Consider the following 13,888-nt stretch of genomic DNA (forward strand, 5'->3'; position numbering starts at 1 on the left):
GACGGGTCCCAGGGGAGCCTCATGGAGGAAGCTGAGGAGGAAAAAGGGGGATTTTTAAAAAGTGGGAAAAGTTTACAATAGTCCCTGAGATACATTTGCTGGGATTTCAGTGAGCAATGGATACACATTGTTAAACAGAAAACGCTACAACCAACCATTAGGAGTAGCCACGGCTAGAAATGATGGTTTCCTAAATGATTTGGCCAAAGGAGGCTACTTACGTGCTTTAGGTGCAAGTGTGCCTGGCTGGCAACGTCATATACCACATCTCTCACATTCCTATCTTGACTCTTCCGTAGAAAATCCTCTTGTGAAACACCATGCTACATAGGAAAATGCACGTTACGTTAGGAATCAAAGCACACTTAAAACTAATTCAGCTCAAGACGACAAGTGACAGAACAATATGTACAGTAAAATGCCTCTTATGGTTTTTAAAATACAGCTACATGTACGTCACACACAAACACACTGGCTCTCCTAGAAGAATATGCAACAAGATGCTAAGTAACAACAGTAGTACCTGGAACAAAATAAACAAATAGATAAGAAATTTAAAACAGACAATAATGAACCTCATCCAGAAAACAAAGGTTCTCATAAACAGTAATTTTTCTTAAGGATTACTTCCTCCTTTAAAATAAAAGAACAGGCTAAGGTGAACACTAGGAATAATTATGTAATTGCTTAGAAGGGAATGAGGCTACACCAAGTGAGGTTCTCTGGACCTTCTTACACACAGCTCCACCACGACCTAAAATGCCTGACTGATAAAACTCTGACTTGGTAATTCTGGAGCAAAAATGCAATAAGCATGTGTTTCAAAGAAGTTACTAGAACAGACTAAAGAACCAAGAAGAGAATGTCCTTCCCCATATTCTTAAGGTAAATAATTAGGAGTACAAGTAACAGCCTTACCAGCATACAAATGTCCATGGGAAGGAACACCCTTCTTCTGCTACCGTGATAGGGTGTGGCTCTCAAGCAAGTGACAATGCCTTGTGCTTTCCCAATGTGACTGGCAGCATGGTCTGCATGAAGATCCTTTATGCCTGTGATTTCAGAAATCTAACAATTAGGCTGCTCTTTTCTCTTCAAATGCGTAACAAGTCAATACAAGCAGCATAGGGAAATCACCTTAACATGTAAAAGGTGTTTATCCTGTGCTTCATATCTGAAAAACAGGATTTATGTGAGCAAAACTGGGCACAAAGACAAGCTGATCATTTACCAGTAACAGGTTTCTGAACGTCAACTTTTAAATAGAAGTTTCCTTAGACAACAGCATACCAAGAACACATTTGGAATTTTAATCAGCTCTTGTGGAAAACACTGCAAGTCTTGCATTTCTTCTCCTCAGTGCAATTTCCATATGACCTCATTTTAAGTATATGCTTAACAAACTTCCTGCTCTTTGCTCCCTCCTTTCACTGCGTTGGCAAACATGTCACTGAATGGGCAGGCAGAACAGGCCTGGGAAATTGGGTACGGACTTGTATTATTCTTTTAGGCTGACATAAAGACATACTGCTTTCTTCAAATGGATGGTATTGTCCTTGCTCCAAATAATTCCATTACAATCCTCATGACAATAAGCCCTCACCAATTTAGAATAGAGGCAAAGGAGCAAAAACATCTCAACTCCATAGTTTGGGGTTTTGTTTTTTTTTTTTTAAGAAAAATCTCATAAAAACTTACAGAGTTTTGTTTCTTCAACTTTTGTCTTAAACATGGGAAAGTATTATTGACAAAGAAGAAATGAGTCAGGTCATAGGTCTTCCAAACAGTAAGGGTTGCATAAAAAAGTAAAATCATCTGTAATTACCAGATTATTAATTATAGCAAGAGGTAGCTTAAGTACTTTTACGAGAATCTGGGTATTTTCATTAGTTTGCATTCCATTCCAAAGAAAGGTATGTATTATATTTCCTTTCTACCTCGAAAGAAAAAGAAAATCTAGTCTTTTGTAGTTGGTGCAAAGAAAAATTTTAACGTTAAACTGGTTAGACTGTCAAATTAAGAAAGACTGAAGTATAAAAGGTGTTATGTTAACAGCATGGAGGTTCCTTAAAAAACTAATAACAGAGTTACCATATGATCCAGCAAGTTTATGCCTGGGCATATATCCAGAAAAAGATGAAAACTCTCATTTGAAAAGATATATACACCCCAATATTCACAGCAACACTATTTACAATAGCCAAGACATAGAAACAACCTAACTGTCCATCCGCAGATGAACAGAGTAAGAAGGCGTGGTGCCCACAGGCAATGGGATATGACTCAGCCATAAAAGAATGACATGTGCCATCTGCAGCAACATGGACGGACTAGGGATTAGCACACTGAGTAACGTAAATCAGACAAAGACAAATGTTATATAACTCCACTCACATGTGGAATCTAAAAGATAATACAAATGAACTGCTTTACAAAACAGAAACAGACTCACAGACTTAGAAAAGAAACTGACGGTTACCAAACGGGAAAGGAGTGGGAGGGATAAATTAGGGGCATGGGACTGACAGATGCTCATCATTATATATGGAATAAACAACAAGGACTTAGCACAGGGAACTATATTCAGTATCTTGTAATAACTACAGTGAAAAAGAATCTGAAAAAAAAAAAGTATATACATAACTGAATCACTTTCCTGAATACCTGAAATTAACATAATGATGTAGATCAACTATACTTCAATTAAAAAAAGTATTTTCTTTAAGTATAAAATAGAAAAGAAAAAAAACTTACCCAATATTTCTAGTATTAGATAAAGAAGAGAACTCTGTGTATTTTCAGCATAATTTTCTAGTTCCTGGATATTACGATATGCTTTGTCATCCAAATTTTTTTCCTACAAACAAAATGCTTTATTTGTTTGATGAATGGGTAATAACTTATTTTAAAAAGGCACAATTTTTCCCCTAAAGAAATGACTATTAAATAATTAAAACTATTGGTATGAACTATTACACAATAAAATGATAAAAAATAAAATTAAAATATTAAAGTCCTACATGTTCACTACTTACAAATTACCCCTCAAAATAATACCTCAGGAATAATCTCAATGCACAAATCACCATGGACGTGGGGCTGGCTTAATTTTTACTTGCTTCTAAAGTGTAAGGTCTTTTTATACAGTTTATGAGGTTCTCACAGCAAGAATACTGTAATGGTTTACAATTTCCTCCTTCAGCTGACTCCCTGGAAAAGTCCCTGATGCCGGGAAAGACTAAGGACAGAAGGGGGCATCATGGGATGAGATGGTTGGATGGCATCGCTGATGCAATGGACATGAACTTGGGCAAACTTTGGGAGATGACGAGGGACAGGGAGGCCTGGTGTGCTGCAGCGCACGGGGTGGCAAAGAGTCGGACTCAACTGGATGACTGAACAACAACAAAGTGTAAGGTGGGGGCTTCCCTGATGGCTCAGCGGTAAAGAACCTGCATGCCAATGAAAAAGTCACAGGTTTGATCCCTGGGTTGGGAAGATTCTCTGAAGAAGGAAATGGCAACTCACTCTAGAATTCTTGCCTGGGAAAGCCCATGGACAAAGGAGCCTCGTGGTCTACCATGGAGTCCCAAGAGAGTTGGATGTGACTTAGCCACCAAACAATAACAAAGTCTAAGATATCATGGAGAAAATTACTTAACTGAGCGCCTATTTAATTAAGCATCTCAGACATTACTGCACTATTCCACAGTAATATTCCATAAAGTAATGGTTGATTACCAGAATACACTATACTCAAGAAACAGAAAAACGTCAATCTTAGAACAAGCACATCTAGCAACCTTTATAATACATTTAGAAAGTCTGCGTGGCCAAAATAATATTATTCCTCTACCCCTTCCTCCTGTTTTAAAACTAGGAGAAACTGGCACCAGCAATGAATCCCGGGGGAAAAAATATCCTCCAGATCTTTCACATTAAAAAAAAAAAAAAAAACCTGAAACAATTCACACACCATAAAATCTTCTGAAGTATACAGTTTCACGCTTGTAGTAAATTCCAAAGTTGTGCAACATTACCCCTATCTAATTCCAGAATGTTCTCATCACCTCAGAAAGAATCCTGTATCTATGAAGCTGCCCCTTCCCGTTTTCCCGTCTCCTGATCGCCACAAACCACTAATGCACTTTCTGTCTCCATGGATTTGTCCACTGCAAACATTTTATAACAGTACAGTGATACGATATGTGGCATTTTGTATCTGGCTTCTTTCAATTAGCGTATTTTCAAGGTTCACCCATGTTGGCAAATCTATTAGTATCTCATCCCTTTTAAGTGAAGAAAATATATATAATATTCCATCATATGTTTATTCACTCATTCATAGACTCTGAGGCATTCTCACTTTTGGACTATTATGAATAATGCTGCTATGAACATTTGTGTACAAGTTTTGTGAAGACACGTTTTCATTTCTCTTATCAACCTAGGAGTGAAATTGCCGGATCTATGATAACTCTATGTTTAACTTTCTGAAGAATCTGCCAGTTTTTCCAAACAGCTGCACCATTTCACTTTTCCATCAGCATTGTACAAAGGGTCCCAGTATCTCCATATCCTCACCAGCACTTAACTATTGTTCATTCTTTACTGGAGCCATCCCAATGGGTATGAAGTAGTATCGTATTGTGGCTTGCTTTTTTAAAATTTTTATTTATTTATTTGTGGTGTGCTGGCTTTTCTCTGGTTGCAGGGAGTGGGGACTGCTCTCCAGCTGCAGTGTGCGGGCTTCTCTTGTTGTGGACCACCGGCTCTGGGGCACGTGGCCCTCAGCAGTGACAACACGTGGGCTTGGTAGCTGCAGCTTACGGGCTTGAGCACAGGCCCAACAGTCATGGTGTACAGGCTGAGCTGCTCTGCAGCAGGCGGGCTCTTCCCAGCCCAGGGATCCAACCTGTCTCCTGCACTGGCAGGCAGATTCTTCACCCCTGAGCCATCAGGGAAGCCCCTTCATTGTTGCTTTGATTCCCATCTCCCTAGCTTTTCAGGGGTTTCTTACTTATGTATCTTTTTAAAAGAAATGTTTATCCAAATCTTTAAATTGGATTCCTTTTTTTAATTGTTCAGTTATATGTTCTTTATATATTCTAGACAATAGTCCCTTATCGTATATATAACTGATAAGTATTTTCTCCCATTCTGTGGATTGTCTTTTTGTTTTCCTGAACCTTTTAAATTTTGATGAAGTCCAATTATCTACTTTTTAATTTTAATGCTTGTGCTTTTGTATCATATCTAAGAAATCACTGCCCAATATAAACTTTAAAAGATTTATGCCTATGTTTCCTCCTAACAATTTTACAGTTTTAACTTACATTTATATCCATTTTGGGTTAGTTTCTATATATGGAATGAGGCAGGAAACCAAAATCATTCTTTTGCATGTGGATATCTAGTTGTCCCAGCACTGTTTGCTGAAAAGGCTGTTCTTTCCCCCACTGAATTATCTTCACACCCTTGTCAAAAATCAGTAGACTATCAATATATAGGTTTACTTCTGAACTCTCAATTCTATTCCATGCCAATATATGTGATTTATATGATCAATACATATTAATCAATATGTCTAAGGAAGGCCAATGCTACAGTTTGATTACTGTAACATTGTGGTCAAGTCTCAAAATTGGGAAATGAGTCCTTCAACTTTATTCTTCTTTTCTAAGATTCTTTTGATGACTTTGGGTTCCCTGCATTTCCACATGAATTTTAGGATCAACTTGTCAATTTCTGCAAAAAAAACGAAAAAAACAAGCAGCTGGAATTTTTCAAGGGACTGCATTGAATCTATAGATCAATGCATGAATACTGATCCAATCTTTTACTTTTATATATCCTTCTATGCAAATGCCAAATGTCATTCTCCATTAAACAATGGAAAAACTGTTTTGTTTTTTCATAAAAAAAGAGAGATTTTCCATTATCTGTCTTGAGTTCTCACATTTTCTTACATCATAAAAACAGAAGATATCTGAAAAACATACTTTCCTCATACTAATTAATTTTATAAGCCAACTGAGAATTTTAAAATGTAAAAGTCATTATCTCATTTTGGCTTATATTATTACTACTGTAGCCTATGGTTATTAACAGATTTTATCCAAATAAACTAAGTAAACTTACATTTTCATGACAACAGTGTATGACAAATATTAGATCAAGGACACTCAGCCAACAATGTGTCGGAAAGATCACACAGATCAGTCCCAGCCATCCAGCAATCTGCAAGCCTGGTTGGAACTAGAACTTAGTTCTAAGTGTAAGATTCTATTTGCTAGAACCATCAGACTTTATTTATTCACTCTATTTGGACACAGCTTCAAGCACTGGATGAATATAATGATATGTGTACAACTATTCTAGTTTTGATGAAATTAGGGAATTATCCATACTTTTTAAGGTCTGATTATCATATTATAGTTATATTTTACACAAGCCTCTTCATTTCAATTTTTATTTTATATTGGAGTTGATTTACAATGTTTTGTCAGTTTCAGGTACACAGCAAAGTGATTCAGTTATACATATACTTACGTCTATTCTTCAGATTCTTTTCCCATTTAGGTTATTACAGAACTGAGTTTCCCGTGCTATACAATAGGTCCTTGTTGATTATCTGTTTTATACACATTTTATTTACAGATCAAATGATAACATGTCTGGGGTTTACTTTAAAATAATCGAATAGGGTTTAGTGAGGGAAGCTGGTAGAAAATAAATGAAATAACACTGGGCATGGGTTTATAACTATTAAAGCTAGGTGACGGATACATGAAAGTATATTACACTATTTTCTCTATTTTTATGTAAGTCTGAACATTTTCTATTTTTTAAAAAACACCAAGATAGCAGAGCATGATATGCACGCACATGCCTCTGCCTGGACACCCGTTTGCCTGTCTGTCTCCAGGCACAGGGGTGGGAGCTGAGGGAGGCGGCATGCAGTGATGGAGAACAGATAAAATGGCATAGTTCTCTAAAAGTCTCCTTCCTCCAAAATATTGACATACTTATTAAAACATTTCTTCCCTGAAGAATTAGCATAAGGATTAAAAGAGGAGAAAACACAAGACTTGAGCAATTGCAACTTACTCTTTCATCAATGATTTTCATAAGCCATCTTTTAGTCAGATTATGTCTTCTGACAGCCTAAAAAAAAAAAAGTTTTAAGTTTTTGGAAAGTACTACAAATGACTTCTGTAGACCTGAATAACATAAACCAAATACAAAACCAGGCCAGGGAACATCTGTAATAATTCATCACCAGACAGCAATGTTAAAAACCTAGGGAAAAAGAAAATGTCCCTAGAAAACATTTTAAAACATTTCCAAGTAAAGATAATATATCCAAAACTTTTTCACTACTCTTTTCCTTATACTATTAGTAACTAGTGAATCCACTTTCAAAACAAACAAAAAAACAAGAATTAAGCTGAGCAAGCTTCTCTCCGTGGTATGCCTCGACTTCTATGCTTATTACAAACTTTTCTCCCATAAAATGAAGACCCTATTTAATGAAAATAACCACTTTATAAAATAGAAAAGGCTAATACAGCTCCAAAGAAAATAATCTGTAGGGTACAGTGTTACCTTACAAGTAAAGACACTCCATTAAGAAAGAGCACACTTAGTGCTTAGATTCTGGTCTCTAATACCATTTCCATCCAAGGAAACAGACTCTAAAAAGGGGGATTCCAGAGCTGGAACAAGGGAGATTCAAGAGGATCCTAAACCATTTTATTGTGCCAGAAAATAGAAAGTGAAAAAAAAAAAAAAGGCATGTTAGGACATATAAGCCATTTTGAAGGGACTCTCATTGTCCAAATATGGGACTATATGAACACCAAATAATTGAGTACAGTAATGAGGTATAATCTGCCTGCCAATGTAGGAGAAATAAGAGAAGTGGGTTCATTCCCTGGGCCAGGAAGATCCCCTGGAGGAGGAAATGGCAACCCACACCAGTATTCTTGCTTGGGAAATTCTATAGACAGAGGAACTTGGTGGGCCACAGTCCATAGGGTCTCAAAGAGTTGGACACAACTAAAAGAATGAGCATGCATGCAAGCAATGATTTATAAAGTACTGGGAAAAACAAGAAATTCAGGAGTTTATACCAATAGTTAAATAAATAAATAATGTAGGAGAGTGAGAGCAGCTGCTTATAGTAGTGTGCCACGTGGTAAATGTGAACAGAGCATTAGAGTCGGGACATTATCGTTCTGTAATCATAATAGTAAAGACTGGATAAGAACCATCAGTGAATGTTACGTTTCACAGGATGAGGAGCAGGATATTTGCATTGTCTTAAACCTGATTAGCTGCAAGGGAAATTCTAATTATACAGTAGACTACACATTGGGAGAACCGGGCAACATCTTGAATGTTAATGAAAATGAACAATGCAATAAAGGACAGATGGACAGAATGTGTCTCCAGATGTGACATCACCGATGCAGTATTCTGGCCAAGGGCGCATAACCTGAACCATCTAAGCAGGAGGAAACATTAGACAAATCCGAAATGAGGAATGTTCTACTACAAAAAAAAAGATGTTATACACTTCAAAAATGTCAATGTCACAGAAGACAAAGAAAAGCTATGGAAATGTTCCAGATTAAATCAGGCTAAACAGATATGACTGAAAAATAGCTGACTGGATCCTACACTGGAGGGGAAAAATACATTAATGTATATTATTAGGTCAACTGACAAAATTGGAATATGAGCGGAAAATCAGATGAAAGTTATTTCAAAGTTAAATCTACTAAAGTCAGTAACTATTCTGGTTAAAGAGAATGTCTGTATTCTTAAGAAATTACTAAAGTAATGAGAAATAAAGGGACATAATGTATGCAACTTATACTCAAATGATTTAAAAAAACTATGTGTGAAAATATACAGAGATCATGCCAGCACACACACACATACAAGTGAGCACACACAAATAATTAACAAATAGGATAAAATGTTAACAACAGGTAAATATGAGTGAACAACATAGAAGTGTTCTTGCAAGATTTTTAATTTTGTAACCTTCCTGAAATTTTGAAGCTATTTCCAAATAAGGTAAACACTGCTTTTTTGCCAAGTCAACACTAAGTAGAATATATTTTCACAAGAAATATAGTAGTGAAACATAAAGTCTCCGGGATATCCTACATTTCAACTGAGGCTCTAAGATGTCACTGATATTAATGTAAAGGCTGGCAGGCTCATCAATACACATCCATGGGGCAAAGGATGGAAGTGTGCAGAATGGAGCCCACTTTGCCCGACAGGAACGCAGCAGAAGCTATGAGGGCTGCAAAGAGTTGGTTTGGAAGTGCTCTCAGCATTGCTACAATTGTACAGCAGCACTCCCGCAGGCCTCTCTCCCCAGTCCCAAGAATCAGCCTGGGATACCTCAGTCACTTCAGTCTTGCTCTCATTTTGTTTTGTACATGTCTGAGTAGGGCAGGGCTTGTTTGATCTTTGTAACCGCACTATCAAGCACCATTCCTGGCACATAAAAGTACTCAGTAGATACTAAACCACTGAAAAGTCAGACTCCTATTTACTCAAGACTGACGCTGTAACAGCTGCAGTTCCTTGATCACAGAGTTCTGTCTGACTCTGAAGGACATCAGAGATCAAGATAAAAAAACACATACTTATAAGAAGCTGAAAACCTGTTGAATAAAGGTATCAAAACTTTGGAAACAGAAGCCAAATGGAATAAAAATCATGGTTATAATTATTAGAAATTATAAGAATTTCATCTATTCTGTGCTCTAAAAGCACCAATGAAACAGCGCAGCAAGAATGTACTCTGTTCCCCTATTTAATCATCTAAAGAACCCGAAGCTCTTTAAGCAATGAATGGAAAGTCTGACTGGACAGTGACGCAATAAGCACATGCTCCAGAAGAATGGGGAGAAGTAAAAAACACACAGTCAGGACAACCACTCTGAACATCACCTGCTTCTTTCAAATGTTCATGTTAATCTGCAATACCTGTCATATCAGAGAGCTGGCCAACATTAATCATCAAAATTTAAGCAGCTTTTAAAACTGGACAAATTGGCATACATGTAAACATTCTGTAATTCAGGTATGTCTTCTGGCATTTAAGTGAAGCTAAGACAAGATAAATTTATGTTAAATAAATCTCTGATCTTTCAAGTTATTTCCTGACAAAGGCCGGAATCTTTGATACAAGTCTTAGCATAAACTTCTAATGCAGTCAGGTTTACATATAAAATAAGTAGTTTCTGGATTTTGGAGAAACTTTCCTCTAAACTGAGTCAGCCAGGATGAGGTTCTTGAAGTGGGATGACTAAACGGAAACAGCTAACCCAATACTCACAAGCTTCCCATCCACGTTTCCTTCCCAGTCCCTGATTGGAGGGGCCTGGCTCTCCAATTACTGAGGCTCTGTAAAGTCAACCTGCAGCCCCGAAAAGGGGCCTGCCTCTGCTGGGGCGCAGACCTGAGAAGAAGTGCACCAGTTAGGTCTGCCAGAGGCTCCTGGGACAGACGCTGTCTTCTGGCACTCACAATATGACAATGGGGGCGCAGATCAATGACAAAAGGAGCCCAAACCCTGTCCTCTGCTGCTAGTTCAATGTATTTTTAAACTGTGTAAGGCTAGTTGTGAATGAGGAGTCCACAGAGCTTTAATGTAAAACTAACTACTAAATACATCTTAGTGTACAAATAACAACCTCGCCCATAGGCTTCCATTCTCAGACACCTAAACTTCATCAAGAAAAAGGCAATTCTATGAAACTAAACAAGGCAGCTTTAGGAATGAAAAGAGCACAAAAGACCAATGCATCATTTTCTACAGTCCAGAGTATTAACTAAAGCACTGGAATAAAGCGCTACTTGGCAGACAGAATAGAAGATTCACCTGTCATTCTTTCAAAATTTGTAGGGTTTAAATTCTGCAACCAAACATGTGGAAAACAATTTATAACATAAACAGACCAAATTCCTCCTCCTTCTTTTAATATACACACTAAAGATGTGTGCAAATTACTTGTTAATGATTTTAAATTCTGTCAAAACTAATATATATCTGAACGTTACATGAGCCCAAGAATATTTTCAGGATAGATTCCCCATTGCCACTATCCAACTTGTATGTAACAAAAAGTATGCTTAAATAACATTCTTACAAATGGAAAGCAGCTGTTTCTGTTTTACCTTCCACAGTTCAATGGCCACAGGCTGATGTGGTGGATTGTCACCATATATATCATCCACAGTTTTCTTCCAAAACTGCGTTCGCATCAGTCCAATTGTCTTCTCAGAGACAGTGTCCTTAATCTACAAACAGGGTTTAAAAACATTAACAACCACACTACTCAGAGTCACAGAAATCACTATTTATAACCGCAAAATCATATAATTCAGTCTTCTCTGCATTTAATTTTTCCTTGAAGTTATATATCGGTTAAACTGTCACCATTATGAGTTACCTAAGTAAAAGCTACAGATTACTTGGTGCTTATTCAAAAATATTCTCAAGGTCTGCATTCAAAAATACGAGCAATTCTTCTAAAAAAGTTATAAGGAAAAACAAAGGAGGGGGGACATTTTGTTTAAAAGAAATTTAAGAAAGATCAACCAGTCACATATAGACCTATTTGAATCCGGATTTAAAGAGAGAGACAACTAGGAAAATCTGAACACCAGATGTTTAATGATATTAAGGAATTATTTTTAAATTTTTAATGTATAATAATAGTAGGGTTATTTTTTTAAGTGAATTCTTTTAGAGATGCAAATTGAAATATCTGCAGATGTAAAAATTCATCTGAAACTTAACTTCAAAATAACCTGGAGGTGGGGATGATGCGGCTGAGGAATAAAGATGAAAAACAAGATTGGCCATGAGCAGGTAACAGCTGGAGGTGGGTGATGGGGTACATGAGGGTTCATTATATTTCTCTCTGTGTATATGGATATACTTCACTCTATATATGATTGAAATTTTCCAATGAAGTTTTAAAAAAATAAGTGGAAGTGAAGAAAAACAATCCTCACTTGGTCTGACGATAAACCTAGGAAATAGAACCAGAGGCTTTTCAGAGGAAGCAGAGCAGGAAATATTATTTATCAAATGTCTACAAGTTCCAGGCCCTGTGCAGGTACTGTACCAGATGTTGCCTGATTACAGTCATCAGAACAAACTCACAGGGTCCTTACCAACACATTCATTCTACAAGTACAGAAATTATGGCTCAGAAAGGTAGACGCTTATCTCATGCACATGGAGAAGACTGGCGAGGCTAGGGGCTGACTGCAAAGGGATGCATATGAGAATCTCTCAGGCTGACGGAATTGTTCTCTATCACGACTCTGACGGTATCTACAGGACTTGAAGCAGTTTTCAAAACCTATAGGTCTATATACCACAAAAAGTGAATTTTACTGTGATACATTTAAATAAACTCACTTGTTTATTCACTAACTTTTTAAAAGAAGACTGTTAGACTCTCTCCCTAACTTACTACTGATTAAGAATGGCCTTGTGAAGCTCTGGCAAGAATCATCAATGCATGCTAAATCTAGGAGGAAAATTTATTTCTAACTGAGCTATAATTGACACATAACAGTTTCATTGTTTTAAGTATACAATATGATTTGATATGAACGTGGTGGGCTACAGTCCATGGGGCCCCAAAGAGTCGGACATGACTGAGCGACTAAACCTACCTGTCTACCTACCTATATATTGTGAAAGATCACCAGAGGTGTCATTAATATCTATTAACACTACACAAAATTAGAAATCTGTGTATGTCAAGAGCTTTTAAGATCTGCTCTATTAGCAACTTTCAAATGCATAGTATCAGTGTTAGCTGTGTATTACATGCCCATGCCTTATTTACTTACAGTGGCAAGTTTCTGCTTTTTAACCACAATCACTCATCTCAACCATCTCCTAACGCTGCCTCTGGCGACCAGTGATGTGTTCTCTGTATCTACGGGCTGGGGAAGTTTTTGTTTGTTTTGCTTTTGCTTTAGATTCCACATATAAGTGAGATCATATGGTACCTGTCTTTGTCAAACTCATTTCATATAGCATGAAGCCCTCAACGTCCATCTGTGTTGTCACAAATGGCAAGGTTTCCTTCTTCTTTATGGCAAGTAATAACTCACTGTGTAGATACACCTCATCTTTTTTACAAATATATTTACGTATTTATATTTTTGGCTGCACTGGGTCTTCGCTGCTGCCCGCGGGCGTTCCCGAGTTGCAGTGGGCTGGGGTGACTCTCTGGCGCAGTGCACAGACTTCTCACTGCGGTGGCTTCCGTGGTGGAGTGCATGCTCCCAGGTGGCCGGGTTTCAGCAGATACAGCAGCTGGGCTTGGGGGTCGCCGCAGGTGGCCGGGTTTCAGCAGACGCAGCAGGTGGGCTCAGGGGTCACCGCGGGCAGGCTCCAGGGCGCTCAGGCTTCAGGAGCTGCAGCTCGTGGGCTCAACAGCTGAGGCACATAGGCTTGCATTGCCCACGGCACGTAGAATCTGCCTGGACCAGGGATCGAACCCACGTCCCCTGCACTGCAGACTCTTATCCACTGTACCACCAGGAAGTCCCGATAAACCACGTTTATCCAGTTATCCACCAACGGACACTTGGGTGGCTTCCATGCCTTGGCTATGGTAAATAATGCCGTGATAAACAAGGAGGTGCAACTATTTTTTTCAAGTTAGTGTTTTCATTTCCTTTGGCTAAATACCCAGAAATGGAATTACTAGATTTCGTAGTAGTTCTAATCTTTTGAGGAATCTCATACCGTTTTCCACAGGGGCTGCACCAATTTACACTCCCACCAACAGTGCACAAGGATTCCATTTACTTCACAGCCTCAACG

At 37.9% G+C, this 13,888-nt stretch overlaps 1 protein-coding gene across 9 annotated transcripts in view; it reads right to left on the bottom strand.

The window, feature by feature from the left end:
* NDUFAF6 (NADH:ubiquinone oxidoreductase complex assembly factor 6) overlaps positions 1-13,888 on the bottom strand; it is a 44,286-nt gene that overhangs the window by 13,989 nt on the left and 16,409 nt on the right. For all 9 annotated transcript variants that reach the window (XR_011259072.1, XM_070292515.1, XM_069600580.1 and 6 more), the window contains 5 exons: positions 11,209-11,331; positions 7,111-7,167; positions 2,755-2,857; positions 919-1,052; positions 222-323 (listed from right to left, as the gene is read on the bottom strand). Coding sequence is in view for 8 of the 9 variants with exons in the window: in XM_069600580.1 (XP_069456681.1) it covers positions 222-323; positions 919-1,052; positions 2,755-2,857; positions 7,111-7,167; positions 11,209-11,331 (519 nt within the window). In the remaining variant the exon portion in view is untranslated. The remainder of the gene's footprint in view (positions 1-221; positions 324-918; positions 1,053-2,754; positions 2,858-7,110; positions 7,168-11,208; positions 11,332-13,888) is intronic.

The sequence above is a fragment of the Ovis canadensis genome, chromosome 9 (genome assembly GCF_042477335.2).
Source record: "Ovis canadensis isolate MfBH-ARS-UI-01 breed Bighorn chromosome 9, ARS-UI_OviCan_v2, whole genome shotgun sequence".
Taxonomy (NCBI): domain Eukaryota; kingdom Metazoa; phylum Chordata; class Mammalia; order Artiodactyla; family Bovidae; genus Ovis; species Ovis canadensis.